Below are 26,284 nucleotides of genomic sequence, written 5' to 3'. Positions count from 1 at the left end.
CACTGTGTGTGTCCTGGAGCTCTAACAAATGCGCTAAATGCAATTCCTTCATCATGAAACACTCGGAAAGTCGATTGTTTAGGTGTGTTAAATCCTGCATTGTTTACACCCCTGTTTGTTTGCTAGCAGTCTTCTTCACTGCCTTTGTTGGTGCATTGCTGCATTTCTTGGCACATTACAGTCAACTTGTAGATCAGTGGAATAGTGTGAAACCATTGGCAGACATATGTAGCACATCACTTGCTTGTGTGTGCATGTGCAGTGGATAAATCAAAGGGGGACACCCTTGAAAGATAAACGGCTCCACAGTGCTGGGGGGTAAAAAAAAAAGTAAATAAACAAATAACAGGGAACCTTTATATTATTATATCTTCACATCCCTTAAATACATACAACATAAGCAGTTATGTAAGTCAATAAACCAGAAAAATTGATACTAATTAAAAATGTCATAACAATACATGTTTTTTCATCAGATTTAAAAAAATAAAATTACAAAATATAATGTTTCAAAAGATTTTTAAATGTAGGAACATAAACAAAATATTTCTTAATACTCTGAAAGTTATTTGAACTATGTACAATATTATTATTGTTGTTATTAGTATTATTATTTGAGATATGCTCATTTTTATTAGCAGAGTGCAAAGGCATTAGATTCATCATTCATTTTTCTGGTGCCACCTTGGGTTTTCTCACGGTTTGTACCACACGTAACATAGTGCAGTGACATCATTATGAGCGTACAATGTCATGACATGGAAGACAGAAGCCTTAGCTGTCTGCTGCAAAAAGACGTGAATGTTCTAGCTATTATGGTTTTTATTTTTTGATCGATAGAGGATGATTCAAACAACACCCATCTCCCATGGCCATTACAGGAAAATACCAGCATAATTACGGCGATATCCCACTTTTCCTATCACTTAAGGTAAGGTAATGAAAGGTCATGACATAATGACATGGGAGACAGAAGCCTTAACTTTTTGCTTCTGAAAGAATGCATCTGTTTTTAAAGGCTTAAAGGACATGGTGCTTATTGTATTTACTATATATTGTTGATGTATGGTATTTTTTATCTTCATGTGCCCAGCTCCAGAGTCCATCATCTTGAGGTGTCCAGTGACATGAACGCTAGTTGTAAACTCTCCACCATCCATCATGGAGGACATGAATACAGCATAGGTGCAGCAGTGCTTTGTTAACATGCAAACAGATGCTCACAATCAGGCTGATGTTCCGCAGGGAAGGTTTACCATGGCCCCATCATAGTTTAGCCTGTTAGCATGCTAACCCTTTGCTAATACCACCATCTGTTCCAAGGGTCCATGTCATTGGTCCGACAGCCCATTGGTTCGACATCCCATTAGTCTGACGGTCCGCGGTGCTGAACGGCTCCCGGCGGGCATATTTCTGCCTTGATGGTGCGCCGCGACCAGCTCTGGGTCAGCTGGGAAAGGCTTGAGGCGGAGCAGGCTCACGGCTTATGTGTTTGTCACTTTCTTTTTCATTTTAACCCACACCATGATCTTTTCCTGACCCTAACCAAGTGGTTTTTGTGCCTAAACCTAACCAGACCTTAACCACAGGGCATCATGATGATTTCGGAACGGACTTCGGAACAATGGGTTTAATGTGGTTGGAACAATGGGATGTCGGACCAATGGGCTGTTCCCCTGTTTCAATAGCTATAGAGTGCCCCAGAAATGGTCCTAAAACCCGTAAATGAGTAGGTATTTTACCACTCATGGTTCTCTTGTCTCAAAGTCAATGGGTTTTTGGTTGGATGTCTGAAATAAGGTATGCGGTAAATTCAAGCTTTAGAGACTTTCACGTTTTGTTCTAGGACATAAAATATGTCAGTTAATAACCCACTCACGAAACTTCACAGCTTCTATGTGTCTTAAAAAAGGCAGTTGCTAACAAGTGGCTAAATAAGATGACAGAATGTCATCACACCGAAGACAGCTTTACAGTCTTTTTATGGTGGTGACATTAGGTCATGCAGCCACAGTGTAGTTGTTCTATAGCCTAACATTAGCTTTTTACTCCTGACAATTGCATTTAGGCTTCACTAATCACGGAAGTGGTGTAGCTTATTACACAGTGGCACACAGCTTATTTTTGGCAGTTATCAAGAATCCAATATAAAAATGCCATAGGCGTTTTGACAAGGAAACCAGTGCAATGCTAACTTCCCTGTCAGCCTACAGAAAATGCTACTGGTGCTAGATAGAAAGTCAGATGAATAACAAACTACTTAGGATTATCTTGGGGTCCATAGGAATCTGCCCCAAATTTCAAAGCAGTCTATCTAGTAGTTGTTTAACAGGTGCAGGAATGATATTTTTTTGAAGGCCAACCCAGAAGTTAGCATCGCCCTGGTTCCCTTGACAAAAATCCAGTGGATGTTTTCTGTTGGATTTTGGATTGTTGCAGACATTTAAGCTGTGTGTATGACATATGTTTTACAAGATAATGTTTACAAATGAACACTTCCTTTATGAATTTTGAAGTGACAATGCAATCTACAGAAGTAAAAAGTTGATGGTAAGCTTCAATGTCCCCACCATATAACAAGGCTGTTTTGCTGAGGCTCTGTAGTCTTACGTAGCCACCTGGGGTATTTACTGACATATTTTATGTTGTAAAACAAAGCATGGCAGCTTGTGTTAACCCCCTATTTCAGGTATCTAACCAAAGACCCATTCAAAAAACCCATTATCACCAAAACAAGGGATCCAGAAGTGCAAAATTGCTGTCATCCATGCACCATTCTTTTCTGTACCATGGTGGTGGACCAGTGGACACTAGATATAGATAGATATTTCATTCAGGACAAATGTCTATTAAATGTATGTTAAAGCTGTATCCTAGGCTTTAGTACTAGGTGCCTGATATTTCTCTTGAATTAAATAAAATCCATTTACTATCCAGTCATAGTTATTTTCATTGGAAACCATGAAGTATAAAAAGCTATGAATATTTGTTAGAACTTTGGAGATATTGTAGAAAGCCTCTGAGACCTGCTTCAACCTTGGTTCAGTTTAACAGAGTCCTGCGGTAATGTGCTCTCCTACATAGAGCTTCACAAGGAATGGCATTCTTTCTGACTTTCTTAACTTTTCCTAAAGGTCTTTATTATCTTCCTATAATATTCCACGGCATGTCAGTACACCTCAAAAATCCTTGCTGATGCTATCATTATTAATGGCAAGTCATACACCTGTCTCTCCGGGCAAGGGCTTATTCACTGTGTGACACTGTCTATCACTGTCCTATTTCCTGTCTTACACCCTCACGTCAGTTTGTTGCCTCTGGTCCGTCTCTGTTATTTTGAAAGAGAGCACAGCTGCAAAGCCTTTCATTTCATTTTCCACCCACTGCCGACGTCACCTGGCAGCCTGCTGTCACTTCAGCAGTGGCTAATTAACAGAAAATTTGTCATAATAAGTATTTTCAGACATACACTTGTGATGTTGTCAAAACTTGACTAATTAATTTTAAAGGTGCTTTGTGATACAACAAGGTATCAGTACAACCTTGTATTATTTTAATGGATTTTATAGCACTCACTTACATACAACCTGTATGGGGTTCTGAAAGCTGACACTAATGCAAATACCTTAATGTCAACAAAATGCTATATTTCATCCTGCATTTAATGTTTTATCTATGCTAAGGTTTCACCCTCAGACTTTGGTCATTAGTGGCTGAGATGAAGAGAAATGTTGAGTTTGAATAAATGGAAAAGGAAGAAAATATAGCTTTGTCTGACCTTATGAACTTTCCTCTGACTACCTCTGACCACAAATGTGTATAAATGGAAAAGATGTCCTGAAAGAGCAACAAAATGGAAGCGGTGGAACAGAATAATGTATTTTCTTTATTCGCAGAATCTAATAAACTAAGCAGTGTTGTGTGTAGAAAGACAAAGAGAAAGTCTATCTGTGCCCTGATAAGATTAACAGAGGAAAGCAGGCAGGGATGGAGCAGAGAGCAGACACAGATTTCCAGGGTGAAAGCAAGCAGATTTCCAAAATAGTCCCTGTAGATGCAGCTATTTATGTGGAGAAATGAACCGTTACTGTATCTAATTTGTGGCAAATTGATCCTGGAGACTCAGGCTGTCATCCATCCTCCTGCTTGTGTGTTTAGACTTAGATTTAAACTTAGTCAGAGGGGACTAGAGCCGGGAGGACAAATGTGTCAGCTCACTGCCTCTCTGAGGCCCCTGTCACAGATGAGCTATGGTGGTGAAGAAGCCAGCCGAGGAAGGTCCCGCTCATGTTTTGGCGACAGGAAGCTCTGCAGGCAGACATCACAGAGGGAGCCATTCTTCAGGTGCAACATAAAGAATATCGTAGAGTGAAGTAAGGCATGACTCCTACTCTAGAAAACCAAGAGAAGTGTCAGTAGGTAATTTGCTAGTAAGGTAAGTGGTTGATAAATACTCCTCTACAATGTATGTCTGCTTTATTGTCAGTAGGGGGCACTAGCTACATACACTGTTTAAAGAATCGTGGTTTAGATTTGCTGCCTTAAAATTTCGAGTTGACTACATTTGAGAAGACATGTTGAATTATTACAAAATTACCTTAACTTATCAATTTAAAGTTGACTGAGCTTTAAGGCACGTTGAGGTAATTCTGTAAAGATTTGACTTGTCTTCTCAAATTCAGTTAACTTAATACTTACATATTTTTAAGTTATAACATGTGCTGTCTTTTTACAGTGTGCATGGCCAACCAGAGCTGGACTCTGCAACACGCTGTCAACAATTCTTGTCACGTAGTTATCCCTAAAATGTGCACACCAAACCACAAGGGGTCAACTAATTTTGCAGTTTGCAGATTGTCGTTAGGAGTGTGGTTAATGCTCTTGATGTCGCCAGGGATTAAGGGTCATCCACTCTGTTATCCTGCTGATGATGTGAGTCATGTAAATTATTTTTACACCTTGGCATGATGCAGAGTAATCAATATATGAACAGATGACATGTTAAATTTAAAAAAGCTGAATGAATGAGTAGGGAAACATAATGAATACAGATGCTCTGGAGGGGTCACTGAATGGGTTGATGGGTATAACAATGATATGAATTGTATGCCGTGGCCTCCACAGTCACCAGATCTCTACCCCGGTGAATATCTTTGTATTCTAATTTTGTAGCTCTCCACAGCAATTATCAAAACACAGAATAAATAAACATCTTCTTGATAGATTGTGTTCATCCCTCAAGCAAGGTATATCTAATCATTATGGACAGGGTGTAGAGGAGGGTGGCTTAAGATTGGTGGTGTTTATTTTCAGGTCTTTTCTAAATGTTAAAGATCAGGTTAAGACAAAAAAAAATCTGAAAAAAAAGAAATGGGTACTGGAATGATTTAGGGAAGACAATCAAGTAAAGGAGTCACAATAAAAGACGAAGACACAACACTGTAACCCTACTCATTATCCCAGGGCTGTGGTCATCTATTTAACACTGTGCCAATCAAGGGAGCCAGCATATGATTGAGGGTTGTACATGAAAAGTGTACACACATTTTTTGCCAAAATAAATTGAACAGTTGACAGTGATAAAGCCTGAGTAACATTCACTTTTTAATATATTTGATAGTAATGAAATAGAGAGACAGTACAGGTACCTATAGACAACAGTCGTGTAACGGCTTCTGTTAGGATATAGCAACGCCACAAACTGCACACAGAACTGCCAGTAGTAATGAAAAAGGCAATTTTAATTTTAAAGTTTATTTATGATAATTACATTTGCTGATGATTATTTCAGACAGTGGTGTTTTCTTGTTGTCATAGCATAGCATATTAGTGTCTTTGTATTCTTCTCTATTCTAAATTGTTGATTTCTGTTGTCATTTTCAGTCAGAATTATAACATTTAAAGATAAATAGTTAAACATGTTGAGCCAATCTATCTGCTGTGCTTATTTTAGGTAGTTTGTTGCTTTGCTATCATCTTTAATAAACCAAATATACCTGCACAAGTGCTAAACAATGTACTGCTGTGAACAGGGCTGCAGCAAAACGTATTTTAGCCACCTAAAAAAAGTCCATATCAATGTAAGTGTACGCTATATTTGAATATTTGCTTTGCTTTACCTTACGCATTAACCAGTCAGTGCTGTAGTAGACCAGTGACTCAACATTCTGTTAAGTAAATCAATTATTTTTGTCAGTGGATTCTGGTGGATTTGATTTAACAGCTTTGTTTCCTCACCTGAAAAGGCTGCCTGACAGCAAGGCTTTTTTTTAGGTGACTAAAAACTAACTACGGCAGCATTTGCTCAGTGTTGTTTGATTGTATGTACATGATGCAAGGATTTTCTACCCAGAATTTTTTGTAAATAAACATTTTGATTCAGTCTATAGACAGTGAATTGGGAAAGATGTTCTAGACTGAGAGCACCCAGGGGAATATTCTTGGTATATGTGTACTTTTCCTGTTTCAGAACTGAGAACACTACAATAGAATACAGCTCATTTGGACATAAAAAAGAAAACAAACATTTTGTGGGTCTGTGGTTCAGCTCCAGACTTTATACTTGATGACATCACAAATTTGAGGCTTCTCTGATTTAGTGACTCATGTTCACAAATACTGACTGAACCTTCCTAGTCCATGGAAATAACATATTGGAATTCTTATTTAAGTGGTTCCCCTTTAAATGTGTAATGGATGCATTTAATAGACCCGGAAGCTTCCATAAATAGATAAATATGTATTAAAAAAAGACATCTATAACTCCAACTGAAATCTGCAATATTATTATCACAACTTCTACTGATAACACTGATATCATATGTTGTTGCTGTCACTATCACAGCTGCTGTGTTATCACCACTACCAGACAGTATCCCTGTGACTACTACCCCACACTGCTTAGCCTTTTTCATTCACTACTACATCTACTGACAGGTTCATGTACAAGTCAAACATATTCCTCGAGTGCAGTCTTTAAAGTTAAACATCAGTTCTTATCAATATGTAAGTGAATAAACTAATGGGGTTATTAATGGCTAACAGGAAGTTGAGTGTTTCTGCTGGTGAAACGACATCTAATTAGCACCATCTAGTGGTGGAAAATAGTTGATGCATGTGTTTTTAGTATAGTGCAGTATGACAGTATAATACACACTGTGTTTTACAGTAAAACAATGTGTTTCAGCTGATTCTAGAACTACTGTAATATATACAGTTTCATTGGTGAAAAGTAATTAAGTACATTTCAAGTAACGTGTACCTGTACAATTTTCATGTACTTCATGTACTGTAATTTGAGAGGCGAATTAAGTGTACTTTTTACTTGTTCCAATACATTTAGTAACTAGATATTTTGCAGATTTTTTTTCAAACAAAACACACGATCTGGTTCTAAAACATGATGCAATGTTCAGACAAAAAACAAATCAAAATAAACAAAAAAAACCTTTTCAAGTAATTTTAGTCCTCAAAAGTTTAATTTTCCCTTTCTTTGTTTCCTTTTTTTCTAAAAACAGCAGCACTATGAAAATATTACAACCTTTTTTTTTTACTTTGAATAATGTATTTCATTGAAATTACTTGATATAATCAATAATATTTGTGTACATATAACTCTACTGCAGTGCCCTGCCTTATCATGATGAAGACAAAATTACCAAGATGAAATGTTTTTGCTGCTTTAGACTCAATTATAGACTTTTAAAAACAAAAAAGGACAAAGTGCATTACAAACATAACAAACATAAGGCATAAAATACACTGTGCAATTACATAAGCTAATAGAATAAATACAGGCCAATCAGGAAATAGATGAAAAATAATTGAAAAAAAAAACAAAGAAAGAATGAAAACAGAAAAATAAACGTATTAAAAAGACAATTTATTTTACACGCATCAGCAACAAAAATCCTTAAGTCCTTCTCATAATGAGTACTTTAACGTTCTTAACTGTAAATTGTTGTATTTCTAATTTGACCTAAACAGGGATCTCCTTCCATAACCTTACATTTGTATAGGGTGAAGTCAGGTGATTTGGCACATCAGGTTAAATGGGATAAATAATTACATCTTGGGCTCTTTAAAAAATAGCAGCCAATCACCAAACATGTTTTTGGATTGCTCATACAAATGTGTTTTACATGAATCATTTTGATTGGTCTGAGATAACAAGTGAAGCCATGAGGCATGTTGATTATCTCTTTTTGGTAATAATAAGGGTTTAACAACAGACATGGCTGTGGGATGCTACATTTTATTAACTGTTTAACGACACACTTGGCTTTTTATGGGAAAGGTTGTGAGTGAGTACCTTAATGCATTCAGGGAAAATGGGACATAGGCATTAAGCTAAAATGTGATATTTTTCTGTGGGAAAAGCAGCATCTTTTCAGGCTACCAGGTGCCATAAAATCATGATTTATACTAGTGTGCCACCCTGGAATATTGCAGATATGTATAGTATTTTGTCACTTAAAATAAAGCTGATGTAGTGAGTCCATGTCAGCCAAAATAGTCCAGAATTTGCCATAATTGTTATACACACAATCATACAAACACATCCATGGTAGACAACATGACACCAAGGAAACAGGCAGCAAAAGAAGAGGAGAAGTATGGCATAAAAGTTGGTGAGTCTTTTTGAATGAATAGTTACAGGTTACATTAAATTAATAACTGAACTGATAATGGATTTAAAATTCAAAAACAGACAATCAAAACAATTGGACTGAGGTAGGCATTTCTTGATGTGTGTCAAGGTTCAATGTTTCCAAATGATTTTATTTTCTTCATTGAAATAGAGCAATGAACCATAAAAAGTTATAAATGTAACACTCAAAGTAGTATTCTGATAGATAGATAGATAGATAGATAGATAGATAGATAGATAGACAGAGCAGCTCTCTCTGGGCCTCACGCAGCAGCTTAAAGGGGAGGAGTTTTCCTGAGAGTCTGACAGCAGACTCGTTAGGATGGCGGTGGAGCGGCCGTCTCTGTCCGTGTACAAGTTATAGATGAAAGCTGGACCTGTGGCGAGTAAAAGTGACTCCGAATCGATCACCAGCTTCCTTGTCAAAGTCATGCGCCTGTTGATCCGTCTCTTAGCTGCGCTGATTTTATGCGGGAATAATGGGAAAGCTTCAGGAGAGTTCACTCCGACCGGACAGCCTCTGCATATCAATGACGGCAACTTTTCAAACCGGGATCACATGAGACAAGAGCCCTTTCAGCACCACCAACAAGTGCTCGATGCTGTGTCAGGTTTGTGTGGCCTTCACTGTATCACAGGGCGACTTTAACTTCAGTGAAACTCTTCAGTTATGATTGCTGTGCTTGATATTTTGGATTCAAGATGTAAATAAATTACATTGTAGCTAGACAGTAAGGATTAATATTGGTATTTTTGACATTTTCTTTTATTTCTACTTCATCAACCATCATATTCCAGGTCTTTTTTTAACAGATTATACACTCTGTTATCCTCAGTCAGTCAGCCCAGACCATCTGTATCAGGATTTGCTCGCAAATCTACTGATCTGTTGATGAGTAATAAGTGATGTGGGGGCTTGCTGCTGTCACCTCATGAGTAACGGTTTCTCCATCTGTCCCTTACTGCATCACCAACAAGGCGGCAATTAATCACTTTGTATGTGCATTATTTACAATATTATCATTTTAAAGTGACTGGGGAGATGGCCAAAATGTTTATGAAAGAAAGTGTTTTAAAGGTGAACTACACCCATTTTCAGAATTCATACATATTATTCCTAAAGTCTAAGACAATCTAAAAGAATATATAGTTAGCATGAATAACTCTCTCCTAAATCCCAAAACTAGGGTGTTAAAACTCAAATTTGTGATGTCATCAAGTGCATAGTTTGGAAATGCTCCAATGACAATGATTAGACTGAATCTAAGTGTTTATTTACAATTACTTAGGGGTAGAAAACCCTTCTGCATGTACATAGCAACGCTGCCTCACTTGGTTAGTTTTCAGCCACCTTAAAAAACATCTATCAATTTAAGTGTATGCTATATTTAGAATACTTTCACCACTTTACCTTACTGTCAGCCATTTTTGATGGGGAATCGAAGCTGTTCTCGAGGTCACCAGACTCCATTGACTAAAACAGTGATTTTACTCTGCAGAACATGGGCGCTGCTGGTCTACCGCTGCCTCCACCAGTAAGTGTCTAAAGTAAGCAGTGAATATATTCCAAATTTAGCGTACACTTAAGACTTATGTATATGGATTTTTTTTACATTTTTTTTAGGTAGGTCTTTTTTTTAGAGATGTACCGATACCACTTTTTCCTTCCCGATTCCGATCCCTGGACCTTAGGTATCTGCCGATACCGAGTACTGATCCGATACCAGCGCGTAAAATAAGAATAGAATGAATGCCTTCAAACTTTTTTTATTTTTATTATTATTATTATGTGTTGACACAGATCAAGACACAGGTTAAAGTGCAACCACACAATTTGGTAAAAAAGACATTTTCAAGGCTACAGTAGAATTTTTTTTTTTTTGGCAGCCAAAATAGACCAGATCACCATGATGTCATGCTAACAGCAATCATTTCCTGGCAGACAGCTGAGGCCTGTACTACTAGCCAGGATTTGGAGTTAGCGAGGTAACTTCAGGGTTAACTCTGGGTTTTCAGTACTACGAAGCTGGTTCTCTCTTTTCCGGGATAAACCGCTGTGGCAACTTATGCTGAACAGCTAACCTGCTCCGGAGCAGCAGGTTAGGTGTTAGAGCATTGGATCAAAGCCTGTCAACACTCCAACCTCTGACCAATCACATCACCGAAGAAAAAAGTATTTATGGACGAAAGACTGGAGTGTCAGGTAAAATATAATAGCCTATATATTGTTATAGATCAGTTGAATCATTTTATTGTTCCAGGGCTCTGTTTCCACTGGTGTCCCAGACACGTACCATTTCATATCATATGATATGAAGCAGCCTACTTCATTCATAGCTCTAATGATGTCGCTTGTAATTAACAGCCAAGAACATGCTTGTGACTGGGTAGGAAAACCCATATATATCCTGGGTAAGCTGAACTGGCTTCGTAGTACAGGCCTCAGTACAGGCAATTGATTTCAGTTAGGGAGATATGTAAAATTGGCAAACTTGTTCATTTCTGTTGTAATTTTCAGCTGTAACTCAAACAGATTCATAGTTTAACATGGTAATGCGACCTATCTATTGTTTCTGCTGTGTTTTTTATGTACTTCATTGCTTCTCTATCATCTTTGATAAACCAAATATACCAGCACAGAAGCTAAGCAATATACTGCTGTTGACAAGGCTGCAGCAAATCATATTTAACCACCTAAAAAAAAAAAAAATAATTGGGGAAAGTGAATGTAATATTCAGATATTTTTTTTCCGCTTTATTACACATGCGGTAGACCAGCAACTTCAGTGTTCTGCAAAGTAAAATTACTGTTTTTGTCAATGGAGTCTGGTGATCTGATATAACAACTTCATACTTGATGACATCACAAATTTGAGACTTACTTTTCTGGTTTCTGGCTTTGACAGAGTAGCTCATGTTCACAGAAACTGATTTAACTTTTCTCGGCCGAGGAAATAAAATATTGAAATTCTTAATTTAGGTGCGATTTCCCTTTAAACACACGTGAATGGTTAAAAGGCAGCTCAGAGGACTGTTTAAAACACTCAGTGTGCCTTATCACTTCATTTAAATCATGTGTTCGCCAGTTGTGGTTATTTTAATTTTTCAAACAGAGAATATACTCTCCCTCCCTCTCTAAAGTCTGTCTCTTTGTCTCACACTCACACACAGATGCGCGCACTTGTCACGACAATGTTCTCGTTCACAGCGGAGTGGTGGAGAGGAGCTGAAAGAGGGATTTGTGACCCTTTTCATCAACTGATTCATGACTAATTCATGCTGCTGTAGGAGTACATTACCGTCCGTCATCACATGATCCTCCAGTCTGTGTTGTCGACTGGAACACTTGGAAATGCACCCAAGCATGCTGTTGTCCCTTGTACCCTCCCCAACCCCCTGCCGACGCTGCGTCGTGTCTTGCCAAACCCTCTCCTCTTAGCCTCCCTTCTGTACAGAGTAAGCTCTCATGGGAATGACTGCCCACTTTAAACTTATACTAAATAAAAAGAGAAAATGTAGATATACAATTGTAGGTAAAACACCTCCTTTCTGGAACCAGATGGTCAGTTCTCCCATGCTGAGATTAACATCTTCATTGTCGGCCCTGCATAATGGGCAAAGCAACCGGCTTAAACATTTAATCATTTACCACGGGGGGAGGATTGTAATTATTTGACAACAGGACTGGCGGTTGTTCGGACATTAAGTCCTCACCCAGCTCCACCCTAAGCATCTTTTGTTCAATTTGATATTGCTGACTCGTGCCTGAGGCCGATTTGGCCCACATATCAAAGGGTGCACTTGTGTTTTCCTCCATCAGTGGAATGTATGGCCTAATTCCAACACACGCACACACACAAACAAGCATGTTTGTTGGGAGGGTGGGGGGTCAGCAGAGATAAGTCCATGTCGGACCATCTGTTTATGCTTCCTGGTGGTCTCACAGAAATGACCAATCAACATGTTTGCGCTCCTCCCTGTGCGTCCTGATTTTGGTCATTTTTAATAATGTGTCGCTGAAATGGCTTGATATGTCAGCTGAAGCAAATTTCAATGCTTTTAACCACAAATATGGTGTTTTCAATAATTACATCTTGTCAATCTGATATTTACTGCCTTCATCTCTTCGGCATGTAGCTTTTTCATTTAGTGTTCAAACAATCGTACATAAAGAAAGGGTTTGAAAACACATTTTTTTATCGGACACCAGTGCTATCATGTGCCTGATAATAGTATTCAAGCCATATCGCACACCGTGGGGTCTATTTCTCATCTGCCTCTGCGGCCTCAGACGGCCCATTTCAATCCACTTCATAAACCTCTTTGTGGCGTGCTTCAGTTCGCCAAATGTGGAGATTATAGTACTCTGGCACGAAACACCTCCACTTCAGCATTAGTGACCCCCTTCTGTTATGTTTGGCCACTAAGGCACAACACACATAAAGTGGAGGCAGCCTCTCCGAAAACAAGAATCCTCTTGTCCATCTGCACTGGTGTATGTGTCCCAGTGGGTTGACACTCACACTGCCAAATGTAGATGTTTGTTTCATATTGTGGCTGAAAATACAGGCACTCCTGGCAGCTCTAGGCATTTGTCTGCTCCTGATCAAAGGGAATTGTTAGGGGCGATGATATGGGATGATCTGGTTATCTGGTTTGGGCACTTGCTGAAATATTGGGAAAGCTGGTAGCATAAGGCATGGCTTCATGAGTTTTTGGTAAAGCTCTGGCAGATCATTTAGCAGCAGGATTATGAGCAATCAGACCCACTGCTGTCAACAGTGCCGAATTGTCACCGTTAGAGAAAGATGCTTACAACATTATGGCCGGTGAGACTGCTGCTATAGAGATATTGCAGTATTCAACAACTAATAAAAAGTGCAATAAGGTCCTTTTATGGCCTCCTAGCACAAAATAACGATAGTAAACTGTAACTGTGGAGGGTTGATGATGAGCCAGCTGCTGAGATTTATGGCTCCCAAAACTCACTCTCTGGCTGAGACTGCATAGGAACAGTATACATCAGTAGGGAATATTTATAGCAGGGCAGTAGGTGAAGGAAGAGACCTTGGCATCGGCCAGTGTAAGCAGAGTTTTGCAGCTCTACACAGTACACATTGTACTGAGCAGTTTCTGTAAAGCTTTGTTTACTGGCTTCAGGAGTAGTTGTGACTGATCTGTGCAATCGATTTTTATGGTCATAAATGTTGTCCACAGTATGTCCACACACATTTACTCTCATGACTGCAGGTGTTGGGAATGCTAAACTGGACTTTGAAAAATTTACAATTAAAATTGCATTGCATTAATTGATTTTATTGGCCAGCTGGGACAGCAGAATGAGATGTAAACACAGTTAGAGCACAGTTGCCTATTTACAGTTCACAATTAGCATTCATTTAGAGTCATGTCAACCTGACAAATGTAAATCCATTATTGATTCTCCTTTAAGCTCACATTGCCCTGTGGGAAATATCTGTCACTTTCAGCTCCCCTATGGTCACCAGCTAGTAACTAACTTTGTCCGTTGTTTGGAGCTGCATGTAGCATACACATACATGTCGGCCTAGATTTTTGAGAAGCAACTCGTAGACACAACAATGCCTCCGGTAAAGTAGGGGACAGTATGCAACCTCAAAAGCAGTGGTTCCAATCTGACATAAAACACAAAGAAGCAGTGATGCTGAAGCTCCCTGCTGGCTGCTGGCTGCTCCTGCTGGAGGAGTTTCTGGGGTAGGACTGGTGTGAACCCAGCAGAAGCTGCGTTAATACAGCTGCAGCAAGAGAGTAACATAAACCAAAAGGTGGAGTATGAGGGCCACTGTAAGAAAAACAACATAATCAGAGATTTGGAGAATTAGGTTATAATATTGTGAGGAAAAAATGTAATATTTTGAGAACAAACACTAATATGTCCATGGTTTAGCATTTCCTCACAGTCCATAAGCTACTCCCTCACAGTCATTTAGACTTGTAAAAAGTTTGGTGTCATTCCTCTGATCTGTAGCTCTGTGTCCGTGCGTGTACTTCCTGCTGAAAAGCTGAGGGTAGCAGCGCTGAGACGCACTTAAGCAGAGATGGTGAAGTTAACATGTGTGTGGGCAGTTAACTACACAGTGGTGAGATTTACGGCTGATCAGAAGTGTTGTTGTGCTGTTCAGTTAGTTTCAGTTTTCCACCTCAGATGAAGGAAGGAAGGAAGGAAGTTTATTGTCATTGTGCTTCCACAAATTATTGTTTTGCAAATTATTATTGTTATTGTTTTCAAATTTAGTTACTCTCAGCAGCAAGGCACATATTAAAAACTGAAAAACAAAACAAAAAAAACAAAACAATACAAAACACAAACTTTATAAAATGGCAGCAATAAATGATATAAAAATAGAACAGATAAAATAAATAAATAGATGAGAGCAGCAGCTGTATAAAGTGCATTTTTGGAGTTAAAATATTGCAGATATTGCACACGATTAAGAGCAGTTTTGAACATGAGTAGAAATCTTGCTGAAACACACACAAGTTATTTAAGTCCAGGTTATACGTCACCAAACCAAGGACACGAATCATGCCTACAGGTGTGCTGACTCAGCAGAGACAATAAATGAGAAAAGTCGGCCACACAGAATGCCAGCCAGCCTAACTGCATTATGTTGCATTATATTTTTTATATTTTGTGTTGTCATCTGATTTTGTTTTTCCTTTATATAAATAGACATTTCCACCAAGGCACAATATTGTTTCCTAAAAATTCACCAGAAGGAGGAGGAAGTGTTGGACACTCAAATTATCCCAGGGTAACAACCCCCACATCCCCCACTTAACATGTGTCCCCCCCATGCAATATCTGAATGAAAACTATGGCATATAGATTGCTTATGATAGCCCTAATGAGAGCAGAGAGTAAGACTGAACATTTAAGTTGCAGGCCCTAAAACTGAAACAATTAGCTAAAGAGGCTAAAACACTTTACACATTGCCATTTGACCTATTGTTAATGTAGAAATACTAACAAGTGCAGTTTTAATGCATTTGTGTATGTCCCTCATACATCGATCCTTGCTGGGGTATTTGTATATGCATAACCATTTTTTTGAGCAGCTAGGTATCACTGAGCGTTCAGTCATTGTTATGCAACACTAACACTACACCTCTGAGAAATAAAGTCTTGTTGACTCACTGTTTGGTATTGGCACTCAGTGTGAAAGTGGCTAATTGGGTTTGTAGAGAAGGTGACACATTATCATTAGGCCCTAAATGGGATTTACCTACCTTAAAACATGTAATAACTCCATCATGAGAATCACACTATTGGAAATATGTACTGTACTTAGCTGTCTGCATGCTGGTGTGGCATATCTTGAATGCAGGCTTTTCTGAACTAATTACCCAGTTTTACCATTTGTATTTGTGTCGACCTCTGTAAATTCTGCTGGGATTAATTGATTGATAGCCTCGAGGGATTCTGCAAATTGCTTTTCCTGTTTTGCTGTCATTAAGGTCCTGTTTGGGTTAATTGGAAATGCAGCCCACTCCATTCTGATGAAGCATTAAAGCCAGTGGTGATACTGCATAAAAAAGGGTGGACAAAACAAAAGAAACACCTTACGATAACTTATAATGCAGGCCAATGTGCAACAAGTATCACCTCTGTGGATCTTATTTTGATACATTTTGTTGAGAGTTTGTCAGAGAGGCGTAATTCTATGGGACTGTAATATGAGGTGTTTTACAGGACTGCATTAATGTGTAAGGTATTCTTGTTATTTTGATCATGCGTTGTTGATTATGTGTGAACCTGAACTTGTATGAACGTTCATGCTCAACTATAAGTTGTTTTACTAAACCCAATCTTTATTTTCCCCTCAGACTCTGCTTTTAACCTCAAGGTCCAGGTGAACAATGTGCTAAGTCGCCAGTACCTGAGCCAGGCGGTGGTGGAGGTCTACATCAACTACACCAGAATCAGCACAGCTCTCACTGTAGAGGATGGCAGTGTTTTGCTTCATGTACCTTACCAAACAGCGATGCCAATCGCAATTGTGGCCCGCAAGGATGGTTACCTTTGCACACTGCTGCCTTTTAAAACCAACAGAATGCCAAGTAAGATATTTAAAGGGAAATGACCAAATGTCTATCAATTACTCAGAGTGTTACCCTGAATTCTTGAATCGTCCACATGCTTCGACAGTGAATGTAGAAACCAAAAAAGATTATCATTCTTCACGAATGGAAGTAATCAGGGCATGCACTAATCAAAGCAAAACTGTATCTAGACATCCATTTACAAACTCTCACACGACTCATGCAACATAATCCAAGCCTCATTTATCCAGTCATATGCTCAGTACTTCCCAAACACACACAACAAAGGAGAGCACATGGTCAAGCACTTAACTTGTCCACAGGGCTGGACTGGGACAAAAAAAACGCAGGCAAATGCTCAAATGCATGAAAAGCGGGACGGGTGGACACCCTTACACAATCTCCCTCCCTACATAAAAAGAGTCTCGTTCATTCTGCTGATATTACTCCTTACCGGGCCAGCAGTGGCTACTCTGTTCTCCTCAATCTGTTCCTGGGCCATATCTTTCTGTTCCTCCTCCTCCTCCTCCTCCTCCTCCTCCTCCTCCTCCTCTGAATCATCTCCACTAGCAGCCACCTCTTCTCCAGAACTACTCTCTTGCAGGTCCACATTTATGTTTGGTGTGACGGGATGTACTGCACTCGGTGCGGACGGCCCTGCTGCACCAGATCTTATAGCAAACATGTCAGATATTTGGCTGCATCTGCCTGGAGATTCTTGTGCCTTTTCTCCCGTAGCTTCTCCGCACCTCCCTTGCACTTTGGTGGTTTATCCATCAGTGTACATTAGTAGGCTACACACTCCACCACTATGCACAAGGCCAACAGCCAGCTACTCGAACTCAGGAGAACTTAGAAAATGAGTGGGGAGGGGGCGGGCCGAGGAGGAAGGGCTGAGAGATTTCATTGGGCCAGCCCTACGGCACTGGGCCAGCCCAGTGTCAGTGTAGAAAAATAATCAATGGGCCGTTTTCCGTGCTTTAAAGGCCGGCGCAGCCATTAAAAAATATCTACATAATTACATTTGATAAATTACGATTGTACTGGCCCAAAATATGCCAAAAGGCTGGTATGCCAGCACTGCTTGTCCATGTTTGAGACTGTTTGTCTGACCTGTTTTAAATATAAATCTAAGATTTTAACAAAAATGTATGTGTTTTGGAAGTACAGTATACAATATGATAAAAAAGAGTTGGATTATACTGCACAGGCTGTGTGAGATTTTGTAAAAAGATGTTTTGATATAGTTTAGCTTTTGATTAGCGCGGGCCCTGATTACCTCAATTCATGAAGAGTGTTCATCTTTTTTGGTTTCTCCATTCACAGTGGAGGCATGCAGAAAAAAAACTTCACAAATTCAAGGTAACACATGGTGAGTAACTGAAATACAAATGGTCATTTTGTTGGTGAAGAGTTCCTTTAATGTGTGTATGTACTCAATGTGGACATTGTTAAGCTGATTCACCACAGATAATGAGCTTCATGCAGTGTCATTTTTTATTCATTATTAGCTCTCACGATCACGGTAATGTCAGTGAGTACACTTTCTCTGAGCTGGTGGAATTTTTTTTTTTCCATTGAGTGGCTGGACTTCATTATGATAGCTTCTTTCTCTTTTTGTCAGTCCACAAAATCTGCTGTTCAATGGCTCCTCCTGTTGAGTCTGAACTCAACCAACTAGATAATTTCACCCTTTAAAAAAAAGGCAGTTTAAAAAAAAAAACAACCAAAAAAAAACTAGGACACTTAAGTATAATCACAGTAAATACTGAACCTTATATTCTTTGCTGATATTTCTAACTTTGTGGTTGTCATTGCAAGGCCAACTTTTGCTTCACCCCACTGCATTCAACATCCAATTAAGTGCAGCACCCAAGCAAAACTATTTGGGATCATTTTATAGCCCACATCTGGAGTGTGTGTGAGTAGCAAAGATCTGAATCTTGAGCTGTTCTTTTTGTAGTCTAAGATTAGATATGCCTTCACCAGAGAAGAGGGTTCACCCACATCAGGCCCCTGTTTAATATATAACATATGTCACACTGCCATCTAGTGGACAAACAGTGACATTTTAAATGAAGTACTCAATACTAATTTAGCATCTTTCCTATTCCTTTTTTTTGTCACTGTTTTAGTATTTTCATCTGTGACCATGTCACTACTCGCTCTGACTCAGGGGAACATCTGGCTCTTTGATGACTCCGTCCTGATCACTGGCAAAACATCTGGTACTGTATATATTGTAAAGTCACACTTTTTTTTTGATTCTGTGTCTGCCTTGCTCATCCTCTCTCTGTCTCTCTCTGTGATTATAAGCATGAGCATTGATTGAAGTTGTTCCTTTATTTGCAGATGCTTCGTCTCAGCCGGTTGTCCAGTTTCCCAAGAGCCTGCTGAATCTGACTGACAGTAGTAATGTCACCTCCGTTAAAGCCTACCTGACCATTCCTAAGCTGCAGTCAGAGGAGGGCAGCTTTCTTCACACGTTGGGCATCATGAGCAGTAAATCAGGTAGATGTGTGTGCTGCAGTGACAGCATTCTGAAAGCAGTTAATGTCAGGTCATACTCAGTATTTCCATAATCTGTCTGAAATTTGAAAGCGTTGCGTGGCAGATTCTAAATGGCAAAAGTAACTGTGCATGTTCAGATGAAGTAAAAGCCTGTGTAAGATCAGATTTTTTATGTGGTGCCATCTACTGGTAGTATCACAAAAGGCACTGAGGGAGACAGAAATGCAGGTTGACACAAAGATATGGGCTAAAAGGACCACGTACTACTTTTCACTGGGACTATTTTATTAACAAAAAAGAAGAAGAAAGAAGAATCTGCAATAAATATAATAATGATACAGTGGAACAATTCAGCTTATTGGTTGAGACATTTTCATAAATTGAATTAGTGTAGTCCACATATTCTCTTAAGCATTACCTTCTCTGTTTTTCAAGGGTACGTCAGAGTAGAGTTGAGTCCGGTGGCAGCTGTCAGTGTGCAGCTCTTCTCAGGAGACACAGAGTTACATGTGAGCGGGCCCATACAGATCAGCCTCAGTATTCCTGACGGCCGTGAACTTCAGTCTTCAAATGTCCCTGCGTGGTTCTTCAACCGGACCACTGGTGAGTAGAAGTCACAGTGATGCATGCACACGGCCTGTACTTGGAAATGTTGCTTCGTAAATGGGGCTCACTTGTAAATGGCGCAAGTTTCCATTGATGAAATAAACCATTAGCATACCAGCCCATAATACACTGATAGTTAACTGTATGTTGTGGTTAGCACTGTTGTCTCACAGCAAGAGGGTTTGAACCCAATAGCTGGCGTGGAGTTTGCATGTTCTCCCTGTGTCAGCGTCGGTTCTCTCCAGGTTCTCCGGCTTCCTCCCACAGTCCAAAAACATGCTGGTTCTGCTAAATTTCCTGTAGATGTGAGTGTGTCAGTCCTGTGATAGTGTGTCCAGGGTGTACCCCACCTCTTGCCCAGTGTCATCTGGGATAGGCTCCCAGCCCTCCCCTGCGACCCTGAATAGGATAAGCAGTTACAGATCATGGAAGATGGATGGTCGTCCACCTGTTGAAATAGTTTAAGAATTTTAACAATAACACTGAAATTTTGAGGTAGAAAAAACAAGCAGTTGAATACGTGACACAGTGACGAATGTGATTATTAACTATGGTGTTACACTGGGTTAGGTCGGTTGAATATAAATTCAGCTTAGTTAGCACTCTCTGGCTTTTACTAAGCCACACTCGTGCATTTTCATAGTTGTAGCATTGTAGTCAACTTGTAGTTCTTTTAGTTTTATAGGTTTAGTTTTATAGTATTAGGCATTAGTTATATTTACGTTAAGTTTGAGAAAGATCATAGGGCGGTGTGACTCAACTTCACATCTGCAGGGCAAGGTTAACCCTAAAAGATGAGCTTATATCTTATTAGTGTCATGAACTGGTGTCAGTTAGATGCCTCTGAGAAGTTCTGTTGTAACATTTATCTGTTCAGACTAGATAAGGAGGCTAGTGCTACCCTGTTGAGTATATCATGTACAAGCTGAGTCAGTAATAATCAACCAGAGGAGCAATTATATGGACAGAAGTTTCCTCCAAGTAGATGAAAAAATGTTAAATGCTACTCTGATGTCCAGCTAACTTTGAATCAGCCCAGTGGTCTGTTTAGTCAGTGGTGGAAGATGGTTTGCAGTCATTTGAATAGTTTCTACCAATGTGGAGGGTCTTTTAGACACCCACTCAGAAGGTCCATAACTTTCATTCCTGTGTCCCACTCTCAAGACTAGACAGAGACAGTATTCTTGGAGAAACGCAAACAGCTCTTTGGCAGCATTATGAGCAGCAGGCAACTGACGGTAAACCCCACCTCTCACTCATTCAGCAGTTTGCACCCCTTGGGGTATAAATTTTGACTTTACCAAGCCTTTGCTTGAAGAATATTAAGTTCTTATGAATTACTTATTATATACATATATATGCCCTCTTGAGTTAAGCTCATACCCAGTTGTATTTCAACTGGACAAAATGCACTTATTCTCAGGTTATGTGTTTTTATTTATTGTATTATTTGTAGGTTTTGTAGGCTGAGAGAGAGCCAGGGCATAATGCATTTCATTACATTGAATCCACACTGTACTTTTATGTGTATGACAATAGACTTGAACATGAACTTAAATTTTCATTTTCAAAATAACATGAGGCATATTAGCTGTTGTCTAACAAAAAGTGAATATAATAAGCTTAACAAAAGTAGAATTTATATTGTTTATGTGTTAATATGTATTCAATTCATTTATGTTTTGACTACCTTGTAATCCCAATCCCTTGTTTACCCCAACTCGCTGTCATTTCTTTCATTTTAGAGTAATAGATTATGTGTAAGTGGTAGATAAAAATGCATCTAGTGCCACCAGTATAGAGAGAACACAGACAGGATGTCATGTGTAGGAGTTGGTACATATTTATTTAAGTTTGTCTAAAAGGGTTAGAGTTGTGTTGCCATGTTCGCCTCATTTTTGGCCAGGAAAGAAGTACAATCATTCTGATTCTCAGAAGTTTGGGGTCATTTTGGTCCATAAAACTGTCAATAATACAAAAGTAGTAAACTCCAAAATGTGAAATAGATAAGACTAATGACCTCTTTTTTTTTAATCATACAATGCTTCATTAATTTCACTGCTCATTAACCTAAGCTGTCTTTGGAAGGGAACGAGCACATTTATTTTAAGATCTGACAGGATTCAGAATCACCTCTACTGACCAAGTATAGAAGGAATATGACTCCATTTTTATTTGCATTGCTCTCAGGTACTTACACAGAATTAGCCATAACAGCTTAGAGTAAGTACAACAAAGCCACCCAAATAAAGTTAAAGAATAGATAGACGATTATGTACAAAGGATTGTGGAAAAATAGGTGTTGCTATAACTATTGTATGAGCACACATAAAAAAGCACCAGTGACCAAAAATAAAAACTAAAAAATATAATATATATAATATATATATTATATATATAATATAATATAATAAACAGCCCTGATGCTTTTGTTTTGTTGTTTATCTTACCTAGGTGGATGGATGAGAAAAGGACTGGGAACGGTGGTGTCAGTAGAAGGAAAACACGTGTGGACATTCACAGCTCCTCACCTTGGTTACTGGATTGCAGCACCTTTGTCATCCACCAGAGGCAAGTGCCCAAAGATGTTAAGATACTGCTTACAGTGTGAACTACTAACAGTTTATAGAGGTCTATATTTTTTCATACTACCATCCCTGGCATGTTCAGCAGTAACTGGGCAATCTCACAGTTCTAAATAAAAATGTATCTGATGAAGATAAAACCTACTATATAGTGGAACTGTTCTGATTGTGGATATTTAATTTTTCTATAAGGAACACTAAGGAAACTATAAGACTATAGGAAGTGTCATAATCCATTGAAATTGGCCTTGGTCAGGGTAAACAAGCTAAAGATTTGTTACATACAAATGTTTTTAAGATACAAAATGAAAAATAATGATGTAAATCATTTATATTGCACCAGTGTTTTATATGTCATCCAAACTTCGTCTTCTGACCATCTATATACTTTAGGTTTCTTTGGACTTGCCATCCCCATGGACTTCATCTTGCACCATTCATCTCTCCTGATGGTTATCCTCGGAGGAATGCTTGTTATTGTCATCTGTCTTCTGGTTAGGTTATGGTTTTATCGCAGGTAACAGAGGCTTTCATCTCATATTAGTCCATGTATAGTATAAATTGTGGGATGCTGATACTCAGAGTAACAATTCAAAGTATACTTTCTGGTTGTGTTGCAGCCCAAATCTCAAAATGTCTCACCAGCTTATGTGGAAGGCATATCAAGCATATCGAAAAAAAAAAAAAATCTTTAACTTTTAGGTTATCAATATGCTTAATTGGTAAAGAATACCCCACCAAAGAATATATGAATATCAAGTACTCATGCCTTAGTCATGACTGAAAAACAAAGTTTCTCCATAACACAGGTAACTAAAGTACTTCTGTATCACTTCAGCAGAAAATATTTCAGGAGTGATTTAAGACAAGACAAAGACAAGAAAAGATTTTATTCAAGCCAAGGTAAATTGAAATTGCTGTGCAGCAGCTGCGATACAGTTAGAAGAGTGCAGATAAAATCGTGCAGTATACAAGGACTAAATTAAAATAACTGATAAGCAAATGTATAACAAATGTAAATATATTATATAGTAAATATAAACTAATATAAAACTAGATAACAGTAAGGTTTAAAATATAAAAACTAAGAGTAGGGTGCAAATAGGTGCAAACCAATATATAGAATGACACAAACAAGTTACCAGTATGAATGATAAATGTATTATGGTAGCTTAATATGTCTGTACAGTGTCCAATCTTAGGTAGTTGATTTAAAGCAACTTAGTGAAATGTAGTGATATCTGTGTACTTGTGGTCTAAACTGGTCTTGAAATAAATCCTGATTCCTCTTTGTCTGAGATATGAGTGAGAAGAAAAGCAGTCAAGTCCAAGACAAGACCAAGAAGTTGTTTTGAGACCAGTTTTTAGACCAAGACCAATCTAGAGTGCTGCAACAGTGCCAAATGGCATGAGCATTTTATCATTTTCAGTGGAGTATTCCTTCAACTATTTGGTGCTTTACTGATATCTAAGTGCTTTTAAACAAACTGCTGACCAGTTACAAAAGCAAAACTATTATTCATCCAGCTGTGGTATATAATGTCTGTATTTGTACTGTGTAATCCTTTGTGATACTGTGCAATGAACTGCTGCTCAGTTTCATCAGCCTGGCACTGATTGAGACAAATGCTCTGTCTTGTCTACAGAAGTTCAACCAGTGAAACTAAAATAAAGAAGATCCCACCAACGTTGAGAAAAGACCAAACCACCTCCACAAGTGAAGATGAAGTCTTTGAATTATCTTCAGCAGACTTCTCTCATCCACAGGATGGAGTGAACCAATCATTTGGAGAAAAGGGGGATAATCGCCACAATGCCTCTGTTATTTCTATGCACAATGGCAATGTAATAACTAATCCCAATGCTGTGGCCATTACGGTGGAGGGTAACGAACTGGAGCTTAACACTGACCTGAATGATCTGATGTGTTTGCATGAAACTGCAGGTCAGATCAGAGTACCAGCCTCTTTGACAGATAATTTGTTTTTCTACAACCAGCCTGTTGCCATCCTTCACGCTCCAGCATTCTTCCATTCGGAGGAGCAGCCAGAGCAGCCCCAGTGGAGCAAGTCGGCCACTCTTCCCCGCATGGGGGCTGCTGCTGAGCCGCTGAGTAAAGACAGCTTCACCCAGACTCTGCCAAAAGATCCCTCTGCCACCCAGAACCAGACAATGGAAACTGAAGAGCAGCTCGGGGTTCTAGAGAGCTCTGAGGCAGCAACTTCTGCCAACACACCCAGGAGTCACTTCAGCCTCCCAGAGTCAGTGTCGGTCCCTGGGACATTAAATAAGATAAGGGGCAGCGGACACTCAACTCAGCCACCTCGGGCCTGGTTTGTATCACTGGAGGGCAAACCTGCAGCTGAGATCCATTATGCAGTGTCAGAGCAGCAGAGAAGGCGAAGGCCAGTCGAGAGTCGAGACACCAGCTTAGACTCCGGAGTGGATATGAGTGAACTGAACCAGACGTCTGGAAGAAGGGCTGTAACACTGGAGCGTAATGCTACTTTTGTTAAAAACACATCCAGCACTAAACATGAACCTCCACAATAAAAACTCTCAACCCCTCCATGCCCACAGCCCTTTAACTTTGTGAATAAACAGCATAAGTTCTATGACACATACTTATTTGCTTTATTGCTTCATTGTTTTACATATTAATAGAAGACACCAATCCAAGTTAGGAGTAAAGGCCCATTTCTACCATCAGATTCCACACAGTTTGCGTAGTGGCTCTTGCGCATGTACAAAGTGTAAGCAGTCCAAAGCAGAGCATGTTGACTAAGTCATTGCTTTTTAACAGCCTGTCTTATCTCCTCCCTCAACAGTAAGTTTGAACCATTAATATATCAAACTAAGGGTGTCAAAAATCATCTCATACTGATAAGTTAAATAGTTGCAGCAATACGACTGAGATTAATGAGGTCAAACACTGCCATGATGACCAGACGAAAATCTTTTTACCCTCAAGATTAACAGACAGACTACGATGGCTAACTGAACATGACCGAATTTTAACAATATTATTTGATTTGTATTTGTGCATATTTGTTTGTGCATGTTTGTGTGTATATTGTCATGAAGTGAATCATTTCATTATATTTTAATACAAAAAAGACTGACTTTGGTGTTGAGTATTTTTAGTAGTTTATTATATATATTACAGTATATGTTGTGTTCATAATGTGGATGACCACAGATAATGAGATGGTTGGCTGGTATTTTTTCCACTCTGTGAGTCTGTGTGTGTGTGTGTGTGTGTGTGTGTGTGTGTGTGTGTAATCATGGTGAAATTTAGTCCTGGAGACACCTACTGTAGCAGGAACTACCACAGGAGCTGTTTTGAGTATTTTGGCAGGTGAATATGTCTGTCTGTCTGTGAACAGTTTGTGTCATCATGATAATGTCACAACTGTGCAAGATGCAGTCAGACAAAACTTTACAGGTGTGTAGTTGAAAAAATGAAGGTCAAGCTCTAAGATGGGTGTGACACAAGCAAGGGGGCTGGAAGATGGGGGGTAGGAAGTAGGTAGGGGGCCATTGCCAAACACTTAATGCCCCTGGACATTCTCTTTAAGTCACAGATCACTTTATTGCTGCTAGGGATGCACCAATGTGGATTTTTTTTCCAACTGATACCAATAACCTGTTTCTCATAGCCAATAAGCAATATGATAATTTCACATTTTTGTATTTTAAAAAGAAGTGTACAACTTGTTGTTTACATACACCTGAGGGTAAGAGAGGCTAAGATGGAGTGAGAAAATATGGCTGATTTAATACTCCATAGCTCTGACCTAACCAAATCAAACTGACATCACCATTGCTAACACAACAAAAACAAAGAACA

The 26,284-nt window shown here is 39.0% G+C and overlaps 1 protein-coding gene across 1 annotated transcript; it reads left to right on the top strand.

Annotated features, from left to right (window-relative positions):
- The first annotated feature begins 8,913 nt into the window (after positions 1-8,913).
- Positions 8,914-25,562, top strand: LOC117251797 (protein FAM171B-like). Its single transcript, XM_033618334.2, has 8 exons — positions 8,914-9,261; positions 16,517-16,750; positions 18,868-18,960; positions 19,085-19,243; positions 19,679-19,846; positions 22,304-22,420; positions 22,828-22,951; positions 24,081-25,562. The coding sequence occupies exons 1-8, from the start codon at positions 9,015-9,017 to the stop codon at positions 24,985-24,987; spliced, it is 2,049 nt and encodes a 682-aa protein (XP_033474225.2). The 5' UTR covers positions 8,914-9,014; the 3' UTR covers positions 24,988-25,562.
- The last annotated feature ends 722 nt before the right edge of the window (positions 25,563-26,284 follow it).

This window comes from Epinephelus lanceolatus, chromosome 14 (genome assembly GCF_041903045.1).
Source record: "Epinephelus lanceolatus isolate andai-2023 chromosome 14, ASM4190304v1, whole genome shotgun sequence".
Lineage (NCBI taxonomy): Eukaryota > Metazoa > Chordata > Actinopteri > Perciformes > Serranidae > Epinephelus > Epinephelus lanceolatus.
Note: the sequence above shows the minus strand (reverse complement) of the source record. Positions and strands in the feature narration are given on the sequence as shown.